General features: G+C 40.4%; 1 protein-coding gene across 2 annotated transcripts in view; it reads right to left on the bottom strand.

Moving 5' to 3' along the window:
- LOC111875452 (neurotrimin) overlaps window positions 1-22,897 on the bottom strand; it is a 290,813-nt gene that overhangs the window by 30,524 nt on the left and 237,392 nt on the right. For both annotated transcript variants that reach the window (XM_023871718.2, XM_023871725.2), the window contains exons 2-5: window positions 12,614-12,799; window positions 10,090-10,308; window positions 6,033-6,154; window positions 2,422-2,575 (exon numbers count right to left, since the gene is read on the bottom strand). In XM_023871718.2, coding sequence (XP_023727486.1) covers window positions 2,422-2,575; window positions 6,033-6,154; window positions 10,090-10,308; window positions 12,614-12,799 — 681 coding nt within the window. The remainder of the gene's footprint in view (window positions 1-2,421; window positions 2,576-6,032; window positions 6,155-10,089; window positions 10,309-12,613; window positions 12,800-22,897) is intronic.

The following is a 22,897-nucleotide window of genomic DNA, read 5'->3' as shown; positions in this document are numbered from 1 at the left end:
TAAGTACTCTCAATAAGAGGTCTGACAATAAAGTTCGCGAACTCGCACCGTGTGCTTGCTGTAGCAGCAGCAGACAGAAATATCAGTATGGTTTGATGACACTGGCATATCAGCGTTTCACAGCTGTACTGCTGTTGATCTATGGCAGTCTCTTCTGAGTGGCGTTTATTGTTGTCTGAGTGTGTTTTGGTGTGCCACTGCGAGACTGCCGAAACAAAAATTAAATTTCTTGTTAACTTGGCAGGAGTGGAAGCGAAATCTGAGATATTAGTGCAAGTTTACAGGGGAAAAACAGCAGTTTACAAGTGGGTGATACGTTTTTCTGAGGGAAGAGAAAGTGTCCCTAACAACAAGAGATCAGGAAGGCCAGCAACCATCAGAACTGAATAAAACATTGAAAAATTTCATCAAATTCCATGTGAAAATCATCAGCTGACTGTCAGAAGCATAGCAGAGCAAGCGAATATCAAGAAAAACAGTTAGGGAGATCTTAATTGAAGATCGTGACATGAGGAAGGTGTGTGCAAAAGTTTTCCCAAAGGAGCTCACCGAAGAACAAAAGCAAAGAAGAACTGAAATTTGCCAAGAAATTTTGGACAGGAAGATGACATTTGGGATCTTGTCATCATATGGGTCTACCAATATGATCCTGAAAAGAAGCGGCAAAGTTCAGAATGGAAGACTGTCAATTCTCCATGACCAAAAAAGTTCCATCACTTCAAATCAAGAATCAAAATAATGTTGCTAACTTTTTTTTATATTAAAGGGATTGTTCATTATGAGTTTGTACCAACTGGACAAACAGTCAACCAAGTTTATTATTTGGAATTACTGAAAAGGCTGCATAAAAGTTGGGTGGAAACAATCTGAACATTTTGTCAACAACTCACCGATCTTGCATCAGGACAATGCACCTGCTCACATGGTACTGTCTATGAGGGAATTCTTGGCTAGTAAACAAATAACTGTGCTGCAACACCCTCCCTATTCACTGGATCTAGCACCAATTAACTTTTTTCTGTTCCTGAAGATAAAGGGAATATTGAAAGGAAGGTATTTTGATGACACTGATAACATTGGGAGTAATACGAGTACAACGGCAGCTCTGAAGGACATTCCACAAAATCAGTTCCAAAATTGTTTTGACGGGTGGACTAGGAGCTGGCATCGGTGCATAGCTTCCAAAGCAGAATACTTTGAAGGCAACCATAGTGATATTCAGCAGGAGGTATGTAGCACTTTTATCACGATGAGTTCGCCAACTATACTGTCAGACCATGTATGCATAGTCTATCTTTCTTTAAAAGTTAAGTCAGTACTTTTGATTTATGTTTTGTCATTATTTCACTGTTCACAATAAATTTAAAATGCAATTTTACTCAACTTACAACTTCCCAACTTACAAATTTCTGGACTTAAGATCCAATTAAATTAAAACCTATTAGATTTACACTCCAAATTTTCGGATTTGCTTGTCAGAATTCAAAGCTTCTGATCTCAAACAGCTTCTTCAAAAAGCCCAGCACCCCAGTAACCACTCTTCTAGCAACCTCTTCCAAGTCAAGTCCCTTCCAACTCTTCCACAATCAAAGGTCTCCTGTGTGTATACAATGACACACTGGAGGTGTTAAATCTCAATAAAATATTGATTTAATTGCTTATAAAATTCATAAATTCTCTTGTAGCTTGAATCATAACCCTTAACTATGCAAAATAAAATACTTAGTTCATATTTACAATAAAGTATTTTGAATTGTTTTTTATGGTTTTATGTTTTTGTGGTGGGTGCCTCTGATGATGGCTCTTTGTGAGCCGAAACATGTAAGGCAAATGTAAAAAATAGTGACAAGAATACACTTTGTTACACTCGACGGAGGTTATATTGATAAGTGGTACAATAAAGTACTTTTAATAACTTAAGTGCTTAATACTATGCTGTTTGATCTCCCTTCATTGATTGCATAATAAAAAGAAGAGAACTGTGGTGTAATGGGAATTAAAATATTAAAAAACGGTCTGAGCCTCATGCTCCAGGAAGATAATCCTATACATTTCATCTTATAATGAATTCAGTTTATAATTTAGTTAAAACCCACTCTCAGGAATGCATTAAGTTGTCCAAAGTAAGACTGCATGAGAAAATAAGAAAAAAAATTCTAAACTTTGTGAAATGTTGTTATAATAAGAAGGAATGGACTGAAGCAAGCACTGTATCATGCAGTTAAATTGTTGAAAAGTTCTGTAACATTCGTAAAGATGTGCCACAGAAAATAAGTGAAAATATACTGCTGTGAGCTTGGTAACAAACTACAACATGTTTAAATACAGAGGGATGATTGCATATCAAATTCTATGTGTGTTTCATTTGACTCAGTTCAACTCTTAATTCTAGGCACAGTCATAAACTTGTTCTCTACTTACATGTAACATGAATAGAGACTTGCGCTGATACTTCAGGTCCTTGATTATTTTTGGCAATGCACTCGTAAGTGCCAGAGTCAAGTCGTTCTACAGAATTAAGAGTGATATTTTCACTGGTTGCAATGACAGTTGCATCAGGCTGATCATGCTTCCCCTGAAAGCAAATCATGATATAATCAGTTTGTACATTTCTCTTGTGAGGAAAGCACCTTGTCAGGTCTCTCCCTTATCCCACACCATGGACTGCCACAGTCAGAAACAAGCAACTGTGTGAAAGTAGGGCTTTCTTAGAATTCCTACAAATACGTGGTGCATTCCGTATATAATGCCTCCTATTTTTTTGTGCTAATATGTAACGTCTGAGCTGGATGTTTAGTTAGTTAGTTATTTAGAGAGGGTGGGTTTCCCCATGCACCGTGAGCAGTTTGCTCTATTGTGCTTCCCTCTATGATATTCTACCAGTCTCTATACCCTACCGATAAATGGTGCGTACCATCAGTCCCGCCGAGCAAGCGAGTTCGGCCACTTGCTTAGCGGTATCTATAATGCTTCCCCCATCTATCAGAGGCCTTAGAGACTATTGTTAGGCAGGAAACGTCCTGGAATTTGGCTCAGTGATCCCCTTTGGGGATATGAGGTTCTTTTACATGCCGTAAAGTTACGACACGGGACACACAGCTTAAAGTCCCTCCCGAAGGACTTGTTCCCTGAATTTTTCTGCCCTTAAAAATTCGACGATCTCCACCGGGTATTTGAACCCGCGTACCATGAGTCATGAGGTGGGAACGTTACCTCTAGACTACGGAGGCCGCTTGAGCTGGATGTTGGTGGTGTTGTAGTAAAGGCTGAACCTTCCCACCAATGTACTGTTAATTTGGTTGTCGTGCGACAGATAGCGACAGCAGAGCAGTCTACCAAAATGGCGTCTGACATAGAAGTGCATATGAAAGAGAAATGTGTTACTGAATTTCTCACTGCCGAACAAATTGTACCCATTGACATCCATCGACACTTGCTAAAGGTGTACGGAGACAGTACAGTGGATGTCAGCACAGTGATTCGGTGGGTAGTGCGTTTCAACAGTGGCGAAAGTGAAGTGCATGACAAGCCACGCCATGGGCTTCCCTGCTCAGCTTCCACTCCTCACAGTGAACAGCGCCTCATCCGAACAGATCAGCAGATAACGACCAGGGACTGTCAATTCTGAATGCTACAAGACGACGTTGACTAAGCTGAAAGCCCATATTTCCCGAGTCAGGCCAGAGAAGCAGACAACCTTTCGCTTGCAACATGATAACGTTAGACCCCATACCAGTTTGCGACCACCGCGCACATTGCAAAGTTTGGCTGGACTGTTCTACCACACCCACCTTCTAGCCCCGATTTAGCACCTTCAGACTTCCATCTGTTTGGGCCTATGAAAGATGGACTACATGGGCAACATTTTCCAGACAACGATGCTATCATTGCAGCTGTAAGAAAGAGGCTAGCCTCTGCTGGCGCAGACTTTTACGGGCGCGGCATACAGGCTCTTGTTCATCGATGGCAAAAGTGCATAACGAATGCTGCTGATTATGTGGAAAAATAGCTGTAAGTAGCTGAAATCTTGCTCTATTTAACTGCGTTAGTATGATTTCTGTATCTGTTGTAGTTTTCTTTAAAAAAATAGGAGGCATTATATACGGAACGCCCTTAGTACAATTCAGTATGGTTTAAAACGTTCAACAGGAATTATTGTTTCCTAAATGAGATTTTGGTTATTTCACTGTCCATTACGTTAATAGAAAGAATTAATTTTTATTGTACTTTGTTAAAATTCATTCTACTGAAAAAACGAATCGATTACAAGTTACAAATTGTACTGAGATCTACAGTACAAGTTACAAATTGTACTGAGATCTACAGGGGCACGTGGTAGCATAGTTGGTTAAGGCACTATGCTACAAGCCGGTACAAAGATGAAATAACTTAGCATTTCCTTCAGAGTCTCAGAGTGTTTCTCCAAACTCTACTGCCACACACCATGCAAACTGATAATTATATGAGTGAATGAATAGTTAGGTTGGGCATGTCCTGCAGGTGACTAAGGCCAAGTGGCGTGCCGTACAGGGAAGCAAGGGAAGCACTGCTTCTGTAGTTAAGAAACGGGAAAAAAAAAAGTCATATATAAATAATTCAATTTGAATAATAAGGATTTGAATATTGTCATTTAGCGCATGTTCCTGCTTAAGGCCACATGTCTCCTCCTCCCTTACCCTGCTTGGTGGGATAGACCAAGTTTACTTCGTTAATCTCCATAAGAATTCGTCTCACACGAAGTGGCCAGGGAAGCAACTTTCAGTTTGCTGGCTAATGCCTGTGATATAGAAGCTAAGGAATCTGTTCTTTCAATGGTTATATGAAAATTAACTGTTTACGTGTGATTTCAGTCTTGTTGGGTGTTATAGGTAACATTAAGTGTTATTAAAATATTGTAAGTGCATATTTATATGGCATAAGATTGTATTTGTGATCGTATTTTGACGCATCAGAAAGAAGCTATCTGCGTTTAAGGGTAGCAAGTCTGATATTGCTGTAAGATGGGCAGGGGCATGATTAGACTACACGCACAGGCAACAGCTAAAACGAATGCTGGCAGACAACGCAGTTGTGACTGTGCAATCAAAAGCCTTTTAAAACTGGGGTTTAATAGCAGAGACTTTTCTGAAAAGAAAATAATTATAGAAAGAGGTCGACCGACATGAGAGGTGCCAGAACTTAAAGGTCAAACCAAATTATGTGTGAGGAAATTTAATTTGGAACAGTATTATAAAACAGAGTGGCTATCCGGTTGCCATAATATAGGAAAATAGTTTCGCTGACCATGCCTATTGATTCTCAAGGAAAAAAATGTATGGAACAAGACTGGGTTTGGTGATATCAATAAACTTCATAAAAAACTGAAACGACATGAGAACTCTCAGACTCACATTATTTCAACAGTGCAACTTGTTATGTTCGGGAAATCTCGAATTGACTGTCAACTTGACAATCAAAAGCACCTGATGATACTACACAGAGAAATAATGAAACGCTTGATTGATATCATCTGCCATTTAGGAAAGTGGCAACTTGGCCTCCGTGGTCATGACAAAAGCATGGATTCTATCGACCGAGGTAATTATGTGGAATTAGTTGACTTGTTGAGGAAATATGATCATAAACTCAATGTTCACCTTGAGAACAGTACAATATTTACAGGTTTATCGAACAGAATACAAAACGACCTTATTGACTCAATAAGTGATGTAAATTTTGGTGAGTTGATGGCTATCAGTTCGTTTATTAGATACCACTACTTCCCTTACCAAAAATAGTACCACACGCCGCTGCTAAGGCCAAACTGCTGGAATTTCAAACTACAGTGAGAACCTGGTATTCTGCATAGTTTACAAAATTTTAGTTCATGAGAAGGAACCCTTAAGTAAATAAATTTGCACCGCATCTAGGCAGGTATCAAACCTGAGGCCTTTCACTCTATGTCAGTCAGTAACTTGTGCCTAAACTAATCAACTGTACTGTATTACAAAGCATAATACATTAAACAAGGATCTGTTACGATAAACACTTACCAACTTCTTCCACACTATATCTGGGTTGGGATATCCAGTAACGTTACACTGCAATGTGACTGCAGAACCCTTCTCAAATGAAAGGGATCCACTTGGTTGTATGCTCTTTATCGATGCTGGGGCTGTAATTCAACAATTAGTCAGTAACAGCAACTTTTATCTTTCATTTTGCAGAGCACCACTGATAATGAATGTACAATAATGGACAATACTAGCATAACTCTGAATCCAGAGGAACGAGTGCAAAGAAGAGGGGAAAATTTCACAAGCCTGAACCTACAGGAAAATGAATTCGTGATTTTCACAATAACAAAACAGAGAGAACTTTATGAACGGTCTTTATAACCCCACATTTCTAAATATATTTTTTTGTGAGTACATTTTACTACAAATTGTACACAGTTCTGTCCTTAAGTAACCAGAATCATACTTTTCTGCAGAAAATGAGGACACTGGCGAGCTACTGGCACATGTTGGATCACAAGACTACATCATCCAGCAGTTCTGAATCAAATTTTATTTGCTTGTACTTACAGAAAGTGTTCTATAATCACAGACATCTGCCAGCCAAAAATACTGGTATGAGAATAGGAATTTCCTCCGATCTGTCAGCAAGATTTCTATACTAACCACATATTTCAAAAAAATAATGACTTCCGATAAGACTTGGGTTTTCCAGCATTAACTTGAAAATAAAACAGTTTCCAATGGGAAGATCAAGAATATCAAACTTAGAATATTAAAACAATATTGATATGTGTTTCTAGTAAAAGACTATTCAACAAACTCCACGCAACAGAGTCATTTTTGTGAAGCTAAGAGTTGCTGAGCTGCTCGAGAAATATCCCACCTTTCATAAAATCCTAAGACTCATTATTATTGTGTTCACTAGAACCCACCTATTATGTGCCAGCAAGAATAGAACCATCAAGAAAATGCTTAATACTAAACCAGAAGGAAACAGGAGAGTGGGAAGACCAAGGTTAAGATGGGAAGAATGTGTGTGGCAGGACATAAGAATTTTGGGTATAAAGAACTGGAGGAATGTAGCATCGAATAGAGAAGAAGGCGAGCAATCATGAGGAAGGCCAGGGCTTACAAAGGGCTGTCGTGCCAGTGATGATGATGATGATGATGATGATGATGATGATGATGATGATGATGATGATGATGATGAGAACCCACCTATGGTCCTTGTCCCGGACCAAATGAGCCCAGTTCTCACTATTTTACCTTAAAGGGAAAATCCAATATGAACTTGTTTTCCAAAACACACGACTAAATATATATTCAGCTACAATTTATCCCGGCTATACTGGCTGACTATAACTTTGTTAACCATGCCTGTCCACTGCTAACTGCTGAAACACTGCTTAGTTATCAGATGTATATTGGCTCATCTCAATAGCCTGTTTGTTCAGCACGGATAGTTGTCCTTGGGATACACACAAATACAGTTCACAGTGCTGTGAAATAGTGTCAAAAAATGAAATACAGTGCTGATCGTAAGTTATTTACATACGCTATCTTTTCACAGCATCCTTTGTGGAGGAAATGCTGTAGACATTTCCACAGAAGGCATCCTGACAGTAAAGTATCATGTAAAGCAATAATTCACAATATTGTAGGAAAATTACATTCAGTGGGATCAGTGTTGGACAAAAATAAATCTTGATAAAAATATACCAGCTGAAGAGTGAACAGCAGACAAGAAGACAAAAGCTTCTGGACTGAATGGTAGCAAGCATAACCGAAATTCAATCAGCTCTTAATTTCCTCATGAATCAAATTTTGATTTGTTACTGTTATCCCCAAACATTTTAACTGTGCCACATTTTCACAGCACCTATTAGCTATCTTTATGTCATAATTTTGCCCTGCATTCCAGTTATGAGTTAGCAACATATACTTAGTTTTCTCTGAGTTTACTTCTAGACTAATCTCCTTACTAGCATCAATTAAGGTTTGTTTTTTTTTTTCTTTATGGTGTCTATGAGTATGTTATCTCCCAGTCGATTCACAACATCAGCATATACCAGCAACTGATATGGCTCATTTAATTTCAGTCCCACCTGTTTGGGGGGGGGGGACCTTCCTAATGGCATATTCTAATACAAAGTTAAAAAGCTGTGGTGATAAAGCATCTCCTTGTTTTAGACCATTCTGGACAAGAAAATTATCAGACGTTTACCATATCACTTAATAGACACACTGTAACATCCTGTATTTTGTTAAATACATGTAAATACATGAAAAAATCTTAAAAAACAGTTACAGATTGTAATGGTCTATATCAGCCTTATCTTGGAAAACTCATATTGACTTACTCATCCCAAAACTTAGCTCTGCATGTTATGCAATCAGAGCTATTAAACCATATGTAAATCAGGAAACCTTGTTGATGGTTTACTATGCTTATTTTCATTCACTTATTCACTATGATGTCATTTTTTGGGATAATTCTTCATATGCCATAAATATTTTTCGTTTACAAAAGAGGGTAGTTTGAATAATAACTGGTGTTAGTAATAGAAGCTCGTGTAGACAGATATTTACCACTTTAAAAATTCTTCCTCTATCATCCTTATACATTTATTCACTTTTATGCTTTGTGGTACTTAACATGGATCAATATCAATTTGTATCTGATGTACATAACAGAGACACTAGACAGGGTTTTAACCTTAATCTTTATCAACCTTCAACTCATTTATCATTATACCAGAGAGGCTCGTATTATATGGGCATTAAATTATTCAATAGTCTTCCATTAAACCTGAAACAATTATACAGAGATGTCAGTAACAATTTAAATTTAAGATAAAGGAATTTTTGTATAATCACTCATTTTATACCTTGGAAGAGTATTTTGTGTATTTTAATTAGGGTAATTTTGACACTGATCATACTCATGAGTTTTAGTTGTATTATTTATTTATATTTGTACTTTGACTTAGTACTTTTGTACTGTTTATTTATTATACTTTGGAAGAGAATTCTGAGTATCTTTAAGATGTAGTATTAATCTGATATGGTCATATTCATATAATTTGTACAAAGGTGTTAACAGTTTTAAATTGAATCTGAAGAATTCTAGTCTTGTTACTCATTTTATGTATTGGAAGAGTATTTTGTGAATTTTAATAGGAAGAGTAAACTCAATGCTGGTTATTTTCTTGGGTTTTAGTTGTATTATTTTATTATATCTGTATGATTAGCATTGTGCTGTATTTTATTGTTGTTTCTTTTATATATTTGGAAGTGTATTTTGAGTATTTTTGATAGGAAGGGATGAATTGATACTCGTTATGTTTTTTATGATCTCAGTAGTATTATTTAACATATCTGTATATTGACTTGGTACCTTGTACTGTTTTTATTTATGTGTTTTGTTTGACTTTGCCACATCCTCTGAATGTATTTCTAGTACTGGATTTATGGAAATAAAGACTACTACTACTACTACAGCTTCAGGCCTCTGCTTTGCATACTTTTAAGAACATTATATTGTACACTTGACAAAAGTTTTATGTTTTTGGAAAGCACATCAGATTAGGCCTAAATGTCATTCCCACCTCAAAAGTTCATGTGTCCACCAGGCTGATATGACCAAATTTAGTAAGTTAAGAAGTACACCACTGGGACTGCCTATAATGACATAATGTCCATTTTATGAATATTAGTAAACTGGTTCAAAAGTTTAAATGGGGGATTCACACAGAGCTCATAGTAATCTCTTAAGCCTACTTTCTTCCCTTGCCAAAGGAGAGTAGGCTAAAAACTCATTTATGGTCATGCAGTAAAAATACCATGTAGATTAGCTGATATAAGAACTCAATTTGAAAAAGAAATAAGTCACTGATTTACACAACATAAAAAAAGGCATTTGGGAAACATTTGCTCAAAATTGGAATCGTCTTTCCACCCTTCTCAGGTGTTGGCTAGATGTTGAAGAATACAGTTTCAATTTACCAATTAGGCACAAGATCATGTAGCTACAGGCTCTGACCAGGATATTCACTATTACGAACAAACCATAAGGCCTTATTCTTCTTACCAAAAACGTTGACTGTATGCTTCAATTCTACTTCTGGAGTACTGCTGTAGATGCAGGAATAGTGTCCAGAGTCACTGGGTTTGATATGGGTAACAACCAGAGAGTTGTTATGTCTACGATATGTAATTCGTGGATCCTTGGCCCCTTGTTGGATCTTGTCCACAAACAGAAGTGTGCTGTCTTTCTTCCATATGACAGTAAATACCTCTAAATCATGGGCTGTAACAATATAATAATGCTTCAATTGTTACCTTGATTAAGTAAAAACGACTGATGTGAATGCATGTAAACACTGAGAATATATATTAAATTCTGGCTGGAAATCTCACAGAAACAAACAACTGGAGAAATTAAAAAATGGGAGGCTAATATTAACTAAGAGGAATAGAGTGTGAGGGTGTGGCCTACTCGACAGCATTACAATTTGTCCAATGATGGATTTCGTGATCACAGTAATATTTCTTTGGGTGTTACAAAATCAGATCATTTATTTGACCAGATGAATAATTATGAACTGCTAAGGAAGATTTCTATCATGAACTTGGTGTTAATACAAGGATATGCTAACTATCCTGATTGGGCTGTTAGTTTATTTAACAGTACGATTGGTCAGTCAGGGAACCCATAGAGGTATTCTAAGGGTCTGCCATTGGACCATATTCTGAGCCAAATTAATCTACTTCACACAACCTCACACCTTCTGTCTTTAACATCCATTGCAATATATCATTAAACAGCATGTAATATTTTTCAGTTCCCCCATGTAAATGCCAGTAACTGACAAAAATTACAGGCCTAATCACTTATCAACCAACACGTTAAAAACCACATTCACCAATTAACAGGTTACCCTAGTAGTTAAGAGTGTTGTTATATATGCTCCTAATATAGACACAATGTGATTACACAATTTATTTCATTCCCGAGTGTGGAGCAACATCTTGGAGTGTGAATGCAACTCTCAGGTGTGGATAACATGATGGCTGGCAGCTACTACTCAGTTAACTGCATCTGCTTAAAACTCGCCTCAAAACAATTTTCAATCACACCATGTATAACAATCATTCTAGAACGTCAGTCATGGTCATCGCCCTTCTCAGAACCATATAATTGTAACTATGAATTCAGCACTCTGCAGGAATTCTGGAAGGAGCTTTATCTGTCATACTGCATTTCCCTTTTCATCTTCTGATGCAAGTGTAATGTATACTGCCGGCTTTTAAGTACATCTTCGTTTGGTTGCCTCTGTAAAGACAATCAGGGGTTGTATTCTTTTGATAAAAGTGGGTTATATAATGGAAATGTTCAGTTTTATATATCCATTATCATCGTTTCTTTCATTTTTTGAGTAATTTTCTTGAAATTCCTTGTAATATGAATAGATTCATATCTGGATAAATTTAATGATTAAAAATGTCCTTCCTTTCAGTGTCATCCATTCCTGTCAGTTCAGAGCAGGGAGGGGTGTGAGTAGTAACCTGTATAATACCATGGTGCATGGCCTGGCTTGAAATGTGAACAGTTTCACAGCTCTTTAAGAAATGTCATGTTTTTGTGAAGCTAGAAACTATATTATCACGTTTATAATCCTCACATCTTAAAACCAGATGAACCACCTTACACTCCATTTATCCAAGACTTATTCAACTGTGTCCTCCAGCCTCACCCAAGTTCACCTCTCACATGTGTGGTCATCAGAGCAACAGTGTGATAGATGCAATAGGTAACATCAGATACCAGAGCCATACCGCTCCCTGTGTGGCGGTGGAATTACCTGGGTGGGGGTGTAGGGGGGTGGGGGGGCTAGAGTTGGTTCCCTCAAGTTTCATTGTTCGCTCATTTACGACTGAAGTGACTTTAGACCAGAAATTGATAACCTGGTATCACTTCATCAAGCCCATCCATCGTATTAAGAATTTAAAAACAATGAAGTAGAGACCGAGATAAATGGCCGTGGGAATCCGTGTGCTGACCACACGACACCCTCTATCGGCAAAAGTTGGCACTAACTTCGCCGACAAGCGGCGGTCGCTAGGTCAGTAATTTCGCTTGATGACTAAAAAAGCCATGGAAGTAATAACTACATGTCATATCTTGAAGAAAGCAGTCATCTGGGATATGGCGCCATGTACATACTGTGTTAACCGACGTTTCGACGGAACTTATCGCCTCCACACTGTTGCACCTGCTTACGCTGGTTCGCTCGCGGATTTATTCTTGTCTTCTACCCTGAAGATGGAGGCGATACTTTCCTCCGAAAAGTCGGTTAGCACAATATCTACACAGCGTCACATCCCAGAAGACTATTTTCTTCATATTCACCGCCGTGAAAACCTCAAATCTTACATATCATATCTTCTTGTACTGTTCTTATCTTCCTTAGTGGGTTGTGCAAACGGCTACTCTGAAGAACGCTTTTTACAGGGCAGGGCACGAGGCACTGGATATGATTTTATGGAATCAAGGCGATGGTAACCCAAAAAGTTTGGGAACCACGGGTCTAAATTTTAGCATATGGTCATACTCATATTCAGAGTGGCACAAGGTAGAGCCACAGTCTCGCCCGGATGCACTTCCAGGGTGAGGGGCTTGCTCTTCATTACGGGTGGCAGTCCATTGTACGTGTCATCCTTCTCATCATCGTAATCCCCATCATCATCATTCGGATAATAATCGTACGATTCTTCTTTGCTCTCTGGTCTGCAGAGGCCTGTAACAAACCACAGGGTACTCTCAGTGCAACAGTAGGGCAATGAATCACATAGTTGATCTTTCACTGGTCCCTTATACAACACACTGAATCACTTTCGCTTGATACATAGCAACATGTGAGGTATAAACATTATTATCTATGGTGAATGAGAAGGGATGGGAAAGGAGGCACACATGTTCTACTTCTAGTACGTATAATCATTTGAAAAGCTGAGGCACACAACAAGAATCTGCCAGGATAAGTAGACCTCCCGCCACGTTTCAGAACAGGTACAATTCCAAACAAAAACCAGGAATTCTGAACTATTGTATTGGTACATTCAGTCATTAATCCATGTCCTCACAGAATGCGAAGCAGTGTACAAGATCCGAATTCCTCTTTGGGGTGAATAACGATATTTTATAATTACAAGAAATCATAATACATTGGAAATTTTCGTTGGCATACGATTTAGCGATACAACTGGCAAAGAATGTTATACAAACATTTGTATCTACCATACACATATATGTGTAAAGCTGTTCCTATGCTTAATTAAGCACAACGCCATGAAGGCGTATGGGGCAGTGGATTTATAGATCGACATTTTTTTGACCCCGGCACTAGCTGGAGGTAAATGGTCAGCTTCACGTCCCAGCCGCTTCGCCCCTGGGGAAAGAGACCCCATACCCATTGGAGAGGAGGTGGGGTTCACCCCAGAGCCGGTCTGAACGACATGGAGAAGAGAAAATTCTTGACCCTACCGGGACTCGAACTCCGATCCCTCGGTCGTCCAGCCCGTAGCCAGCCGCTATTCCGGCTCATGAAACAGAAACACAATCGAAATAACGAATATAACACAAACCTAATCGAAAAACCACTTCCTCAACCATAAAAACAAAACAGACACAAGCCTCCAGCACCATAAGACAAAATGGGCCACTTTTACATATTGTGGAAAAGAAGTAAGACGAATTACCAAGCTTTTTAAAAGCACGCGAATAAAAATAACCTTTCGCGCACAAAACACAATACAGAATTTATTAAAGCAGCATACACAAACAGATAAATGCAACAATAGCGGCATTTACAAAATGAAATGCCTAGACTTCCCATTGAAGTACAATGCATAGGGAGAACAGGAAGAACATTCAGTATTGTATATAAAGAAAACATTGACGCCATCAGAAGCAACAGCACCAGTTTCGGGTATTCAAATCACATAGAAACACAGGGAGTACGTACAAAACAATGACATTATACACTGTTAATGCTGTAAGGAGAGGAGTGAAGGGCAGACATTTAAATACCTTGGAAAAAAAACATTTACAAAATCAATACGGACAACTTGCATATGAAGGACATAAACATCGACACATATAGCCCCGTATTTCGGACATTACACTAACTTTGCGAGAGATGAACATCACAGAAGACACGGACGCCGCAAGAAGAATGTGACGCATGTTCTCAAGCAAAGTTTAATGTGAAGCGGTTAAAGGCAGTAACATTGGAATATTTTAACTTAAGAACAGTGTAGCAATTTCAGCAAATGAACAGTTGCCTCAGGATGGCCAAGTAAGGACGAAACATGTAGCAGTTTAATTGTAATCCTAATATTATCCTAAATTAAGGAGAAATTATAAAAACAATTGCATTAAAGACGGAAGTAAGTGTTTAAACTTATCAGAGAAAACTCAGCTCAGTGGAATTAGTTGCTCAGTTATTTTGTAAGCCAAGCTGAGGCAACATTATACTAACAAATTGACCTGAGCATGTACGTGTCTAATTACAATGGAATCCTGAAGGTTGACTTCGGTTCGTAATGTACCAGAAACACTGTGAGAAGCTATTTTTAAAATGCTAAATAGGAAGAAAGTATAATTGGTTAGTCACGTGTAACAAGCATGTTCAGCCGCCATGTTCCAAGCGATGTCACACCCACAACTACGAGCAATCTGAGAGCAGAATGCAGCAATTTGCCTCTGTGTTCTGTTACCATTTCATCACAAACCGTTGCTTTCAGGCCCGTAACCAGAGATTTATATAGTTCGGGCTCCTAGAATTGGTTCTGNTTATATTGCCGACCGACCGAGCGACCGCCGCTTCTCGGTGAAGTTAGTGTCAACTTTGCAACTTTGGCGGATAGAGGTGTGGCGTGGTCAGCGCAAAGAATCACCACGGCCGTTAATTTCGGTTTTCTAGACCGGAGCCGCTACTTCTCCATTCAAGTAGCTCCTCAGTTATCCTCACGAGGTTGAGTGCACCCCGTTCCCAGACCCACTACTTCATAGAAAATCTGGTAGCGACGGTCGGGATAGTTCGCTTGCGGACTAAAGCCACGGAGTTCTTTATTTTTTTATAATATTGCACGTTTTTCATGCATGCAAAGTGAATCGTTAGCGAAGGACTCCGAATATCGTTTTCCTTTCGAAATGACGAAGAAAGTGAAAAGGGAGCTCTTCCTGCTATCCTGTTAGGGGCGCGCGTGTAGGGAAGGCTAGAGAAAGGTGATGCCCGCAAAATATTGCACTCCTTTGTATGATTCACAGATTGGTATCCGCGGACAGACAGGCAGAATCAGCGACACAAACAACGTTTCTCCCACCGTGTTATATGCTATATTTACATCCTTTTGTTCTTCTCTGTGGTCGCTTTCCGAACAGTTTCCCCAAATCCTGTGTTTGTCTCTCCATTGGGACTACATTTCTAGCCTCTTATACCATCATGGAAGGGGTGGGGGATAGCGTAGTGGTATAGCGACTGGCTACGGGCTGGGCGACCGAGGGGTCAGAGTTCGTGTCCCGGCAGGGTGAAGAATTTTCTCTTCTCCACGTCGTCCAGACAAGCTCTGGGGTCCACCCTGTCTCCTATCTAATGGATCCCTGGGGCTCTTTCCCTGGGGGTAAAGCGGCAGGGGCATGAAGCTGACCACTCACCAACTAGTGCCGAGGTCGAGAAAATGTGGATATATACATCCACTCCCCAAACGCCTTCATGGCGTAGTGCTTAATTAGTTAAGCACAGGACAACTTTACCTGTACCTTCATGGATTTCTCTGTCGTGGTAATACTGGGCGACGCGTATGCATTACCAGCTTCTTAATATAGTCGTTTTATCCTGAATTCCTTCGTGCTTCATCTTAAGTCCCAACAGTTTCCTGAGCACTGCTGTTAAACATATGACATTTATGTTCTTCCCGTAAAAATGTAAAGGTAAAGCTATCCCTGTAACAGGCCGTGAAGGCCCATAGGGTTGTGAGACGTGGAGGCTCCCACGTTTTCTCTAAACAATCGGCTCATAGATGGCGGTGAGGTTGTCAGCCTTACAGGCCGGCCGCCCCTTACCCCCCAGGAGGATTCCTAGTACTCATTGCTGTTAGAGGCTGAGTCTACGCCAGGGTCATAGAGCGGCTGGAAGGATTAAGTGAAAAGAAATCCATCTCATCGGGACTCGAACTCGCGACCATCCCGCTTGTGGCATAGTGCCTCAACCAACTACGTTACTGCATGTCCCATGTTCTTCCCGTAAAGTAGTCTTATGTGTCGTCATCCGTAGTGTTCTAGAAGTTTGACTGAATGATAATATTTTAAACGGAATAATATCAAGCGTTTCCTTTAATATATTTCATCAAGAACCTCATTTGTGTGTGTTAGTATTGTCCGCCGATAAATAAATATTCTTTCCCTGCTTCAGGATGTTTTCTTAATTGTTCATTCATTCACCGCACGTGACTGGATATCAAAGAAAACCAATGCCGTGCCATCAGTTGCGACCCCTTCATCTCCGACTTAAAATAATTGACGTTTGTGACGTTTAGTTATTTAAACCCATAAAAATAATTGCCTCTGAGAGATGGCTTCTTCGTGTTTTGTGGAATTACCACTTCCTCTGTGTTCTAGCTAATACAAACACTCTGCATCTGTCTTTCATTTGAGCGGGTGGCTTTCCGTGAGTTGTTCACTGCCCGTTTAAAGTACAGTTTCATTCATAAGTGTTGACGATGTCTTTGATATGAACATGAGGACACAGACAGACCTACCTCCTCGATTCTGCTTCTTCGCTTTGCAGAGTTCCTTCGTCGAACAGGAAACCCAATTTCGAAACCTGTCTATGTCTAGGAGAGAATAAAAGTCTCGATCATGGATCTCGAGAAGACTGAAGTCAGGAATAACTGTGCTGTCGAAGGCCAGCAGCAAGTTAACTAACCGACCAACTCGGAAGGTAGTGAAGAAGTGACAGCTGAAGTTGGAGGTTGGCAGTGGAAGGCAATGCAGCCCGGGAGCTAGCAGCTGAAGGCAGCAGATGGTCGTAAGCCTGCGAGGACGTGAGCTCGGAAGCAGGGGAATATCCGCCGTTGGAAGCCGTTACCAAGAAACATGGCTTAGGACACTAGTCTGTGCGTGATAATGATCTGTAAACTGTAGTCACGAGTTGTGTGTGTGTGTGCAATAAATCCGATTACCAATCCAAAACCCATCTGTAATCGCCTAACAAGTGACAATATTTATGCTTGTATAAAACGAAAATTGAATACAGCCATACAAAGCAAGAGAAAATTTGGAAGAACTGTGGCATAAACGAGACTGTGATGTGGATTTATTTTCGGTATATTTAAGGACAACTTTCAGTTTCATCGATTGTTAGTTTTATTGTGAACGATGAATGGGAAAGTATGTGAAAACAGAAGTGGTCGTGGCATAGTTCAGGTTTTATCCCAGAACTTTACCTTTGAAGGACTGAGGAAACCAATGGAAAACCTTAGTGGGGGTAGCCGGACTCCAGGTCGAAATTCAAACTTCGGGGTCATCCCAGTATTAATCACTTTGGTGAGATAATATTAAAATTTACCTAAAGGAAATAGTGTGTGATAATCTGGACTTTATTCAGTATGTTCCAGGATGGGATCCAATGACGAGCCTCTGTGCTGACGGTCCTGAATGTTTGAATTCCGTAAAAGACGGAGTTTCATTTCCCTTTGAATGTCTGTCAGCTGCTCAAGCAAGGCTTTGTACTGTGGGGCTAGTAAATGTTTCTGTACGTTTGTCTGTTGTTTAGCGCACTCTTTATTTCGCTTCGTGTGTTGGTACTATGAATGTTTTCAGCCGTAGTCCTTTGTACCTGTTTTTATGGGGGGGGGGTTCTTGGGGTGGGGTTACCCTGAGTCCACTTGGTATGTCGGCCACTAACTGGCCTATTGTACCAGCCCCGGTTGATAGATGATGAGTGCGGAACAGTCGGTGGAATGAGAATTGGCAGGGGAAACCGAAGTACTCGAGAAAACTTGCCTCAGTGCCACTTTATCCACCAGAAATCCCACATGACCTGACCTGGGCTCGACCCCGGGCCGCCTCGATGGGAAGCCGGTGACTACACGCCTGATCTATGGACGGTCGTCCAATGTACTTTCGTGTTTTTATCAACTCAACGATGGCTGTTCTCGTTCCAGTAGCTTAATTATGGTTAATCGTTAATGTCCTGCTGAATTCCAGGTGTCAGTGCTCTTTGTCTTCTATCTCTCGACCGAAATAATTTCAGCTATTCGAAAATTTCGCAGTTACAGCAGGTTCTATTCCTACTGGCTGTAGGCTGCATCATCCTTGTAATTTAGAAAGACGATGAGAGAAGTTGACGGGCACAGCAATCCTTGATTGGTTGGGTCTTCGAGTAATACGTCATGTATGATCTGTATGATTCATGAACTGCCTTTCTGTATATTCCCCGTGAAGACACTTTTCATACCGTGGAAAGAGTTGCTCTGTGCCCTCTGCGCAAGTCAACCGTGTTACCACCATAACTACGCCATTAGTTTTGGCATCTCAGAACTGCTCCAGCGCTTGAAGCAGAAGTTCACGGCATAGAAACTAATAACAACATGGGAGCAGCAATGAAAGGATTGACACAACACTGACTTCTCATACAGTATGGTGAGGTATCGTCATCTTTAGTTTGAACTGGAAAATTTGATGTTATATTCGGGAAAACCCTCAATGTGGCCTCTTTTGAATCGACGTTTTTGTAGGAATACTTAATGTCGACGTATGCAGCAGAGAACGGAAAGTTACCACGTTGATATGTCAGTCACGGAAGCATATGCAACGAATTTATGCTAAGAAGCGTCTAAGCAGGGGGGCGACAATGTCGCTAGACCTGGAAGTTGTGATTATGACGTGCCTGCTGAGCTGTGACAGCCAGTGGTCGGCTTGGGAACGTTGAACAATGAGGGAACATTTCGCGGGCGGACCCCACCGCGTCGGTGATGACGATTACTGCAATACTGTCAGGTTTGAAACAACTGGAGCACCGGAAGGAAGCATATCAACCGTAAACTTAACACGCATTCTCGTTTCATTGTCTGAGTATTGTCGGGGATGGAGTGAACTGTGCGAGTAATATTGCTAGGGTCAATGAATAAAACAGACAGAAGTAGGTGGGACATGACTGAGAAGCCGCAAACAAAATTGTTATTACAAAATACCAGAGGAAGACAGAGCCAGATGGGTCTGGTCTTACATGAGAGGATAACATTAAAATTGATTTTCAAGAAATGTGATATGGGGATGCGAAATGAATTAAAATGGCTCAGGTCACGTTCCAGTGACGGCGTTTCGTGAACACCATTATGAATCTTTTGATTCCGTAAAAGAAATTGATTTGAACAGCTGCTTTACGAAGGTCCTTAGTAGGTAATCTAGTTTTTTTATTGCTATTGGGGTGGGACTAAGTCCCTTGTACTGCGGCCACTTCTGGTCTATTGTACCAGCCCCAGATGATAGGTGAGGGTGATTGTGGAGCAGTTGGCGGAATGAAGATTCGCAGGGGAAACCGAAGTACTCGGAGAAAACCTGCCCCAGCGCCACTTTGTCCACCACAAATCCCACTTGACCAGACCCCCAGGATCGAACCCGGGCCGCCGCGGTAGGAAGCCAGTGACTAACCTCTTGAGCTATGGCGCGGCCCAGGTAGTCTAGTTACTTGGACCTTTAGTTCAGCTCTTTGTGATTCATACACCGGTAAAACAGCTGTGGCTTTTTGAGGAGAGTTGCGCTATTTGACTCACATGCTGTATAGTACAAAGAATAGTTTACGCATATGATTAGTAATAGCAGGTCGAAACAAAATTGTTTACATTATAGAAATTAATGTGGCGTTAAACTGGACAAAACGTCAGGCTCTTCCACATTGGAAGGTTTCAATTTGACATTATGTATGAGGGCGTGTGAAACAATTTAAGTAGTCGGAATTCTCTCTCGTAATTGTTTCATATAATACAGTATGCGCCAAAAAAAAACATTACTGAAACTCGCGCGTCTCGAACGTGCATGTGCGTTTGTCGACGGGGCATAGCTCCAGCCGCACGTGTTCCCAGTAGTGAGAAGGAAGTTGTGTTGTGCAGTTGTTGGAAATGGGTCTCTCGACGGAGGAAAAAGTATTCATAGTAGAGTATTATTTCCGCTCATACGGAAGTGGTCGCCAGATAACTCGCTTCCTTGGTTTTGAGTGGCCAGATGTTGTCATACAGAAACCGCTACACAGTACACGTGTGACGATAAGGTGTGCCGCCTCAGCACACGGTATATTAGGCCTCTATTTCATTGAGGATGAGGAAGGCAGTGCTCTTACAGTCACCCAAAAACGCTACAGGGACATGGTGATTGGACCATTTCTTCAGGATTTGAGAAGGTTCTGTCGTGCAAAGGGCCTTCACATGAATAGACACTGGTATCAAGAGGACGTCTTTTCATTTCAGTACTGGTTCTTTTGACGCATACTGTATTTCAACGAAACCGAAATTACATAAAGAAAGCAGTCTTCTGGGAAGTGGCGCCATGTAGAAATTGTGTTAACCGACGCGCCACATCCCAGAAGACGGCTTTCTTCATAGTCACCGCTGTGAAAACCTCATATCTTACGAAGTGACATAATTCGTATTTTCTGGTACAAATGCTCCCATTTTCTAGTTCTAGTTCAAGTATTCGATAAATTACCTAAATACCATACGAAAATTTTTTAGGAGATTTCAATACCAAAGTAGGTAAGGAAGACATTTTCAAGCCAACGATTTGGAATGAGAGTTTACACGAAATTAAGGTAAAAAAAAAGGCCATGAAGGCCCACAGGGTTGTGAGACGTTGAGGGTCCCACATTGTCTAGACAACCGGCTCACAGATGGCGGTACGGTTGTCAGCCTTACGGGCCGGCCGGCCGCCCTTCCCCCCCCCGGATCTTCCTGGTACTCATTCCTGTTAGAGGCTGAGTTGACCCTAGGGCCATAGTGCGGCTGGAAGGATTAGGTCAATTGAAAAAATCCCCCTCATCGGGACTCGAACCCGCGACCTTCCGGCTTGTAGCATATTGCCTCAACCATCTACGCTACCGCGTGCCCCCTTACACGAGATTAGTGATGACAATAGAGTTAGAGAAGTAAATTTTGCCACATCCAAATATCTTATTGTCCAAAGTACAATGCTCCCACATCGTAACATAAATTTTACTTGGACATCTCATGATAGAAAGACGCACAAACAAATTTATCACATTTTGATAGACATGAGACGGCATTCAAGTATACGTACTTAATGTCCGACAGTTCAGGACAGTGGATTGTGATACTGACTACTGTCTGCTGGTGGTAGAACTTAGGGAGAGATTGGTACCGAGTAAACAAAAAAACGCACAAAGCTCATATTGACAGTTTCAATTTCAAGAAATTAAATGAGGTAGAGGGTAAAGGGCAGTATCGTGTTGAAATCTCAAATAGGTTTGCAGCTTCGGAAAACTTGGACACTGAGCTTGGGAAACCATTAAAGAGAATATAAAAAGTATCTGCCAAAGAGAGCCTAGGTTACTGTATACTGAAGAAGCATAAGCCATTGTTCGATGGAGGATGCTCAGAATTACTAGACCAAAGGAAACAAGCCAAATTACCGTGGTTATAGGATCCAAGCGAAATAGTTGGGGATAATCTGAACAATATAAGGCGTGAATTTCAGGAACAAAAAGAGGGAATATGTCAGACAAAACTGATGAGCTTGCAATGAACAGGAAGAACAAGAACATTAGAGACCTATATAGAGGAATAAATGACTTTAAGAAGGGTTACCAACCTAGCAGTAACTTAGTGAAGGATGAGAATGGTGATCTGCTTGCAGATTCCCACATTTTGAACAGGTGGAGGAACTACTTCTCTCAGTTATTGATTGTACACATGGTTAGTGATGTTAGGCAGATAGAAATCCATACAGCTGAGCCGATTCACCAAGTATACTTAGAGTTATCAAGTCATGGGGGATGAGATAGGCAGGACATGTAGCACGAGAAGGGAGAAGAAAAATGCATATAGGATATTGGCGGGAAAGCTAGAAGGAAAGACGTGACTCAAATGACCAAGACGTAGGTGGGTGCAAAATATTAAACTGGATGTTATAGAGATAGGACGAGATGGTATGGATTGGATTGATCTGGCTCTGTAGAGGGAACAGTGGGAGGGCTCTTGTGAGTTTCGGGTTCCAAAAAATGCTGGGAAGTCCTTGAATATCTGCACAATTGGCTGCTTCTCAAGAAGGGCTCAGCTCCATGAGGAGTGAGTGAGTGAGTGAAAGTTCTCATTTTCGCAACACGGTCAGTCCCTTTTCATGCATATTGAATTTCACCAGTATTTGTCCAGCTGTGGAAGTCTATAAAACGCTAACTACATTAAGATTGGAATGGGCCAATCGTTGAAAGGCAGTGAGTTGATTATATGAATTTCCTATACTATTTTAAGCTTTTTTCTCATTTTGTGTAAAACGAAAGCTAAATGGCGATTTTTCCCCACAAGTCAGTTTGTCGGTCCCCATGTTTTTGCTAATTTGTTCAACGGACTGCAAGAAAATGTGATAATTTGGGTCCAAATTGGATTATGTTCAAGATAATCCCTACTATACACCGGGCTTCTACAAAACTGCATATCGATTTTAAGAACAAAATGGCGTGTCGTACAAAAAATTAACAGATGGCGCAACCAGTTTGAATTTTTTTTTGGATGTGTTGAATTATTAACGAAATACGAAGGAAAATATTTTTGCTGATGGATTAGCCCAGAAACAGCGTGTGTGTACTCTTTTATTTAATTAA

This window comes from Cryptotermes secundus, unplaced genomic scaffold (genome assembly GCF_002891405.2).
Source record: "Cryptotermes secundus unplaced genomic scaffold, Csec_1.0 scaffold589, whole genome shotgun sequence".
NCBI classification, from domain to species: domain Eukaryota; kingdom Metazoa; phylum Arthropoda; class Insecta; order Blattodea; family Kalotermitidae; genus Cryptotermes; species Cryptotermes secundus.
This window is presented reverse-complemented; position numbering and strand designations above follow the sequence as displayed.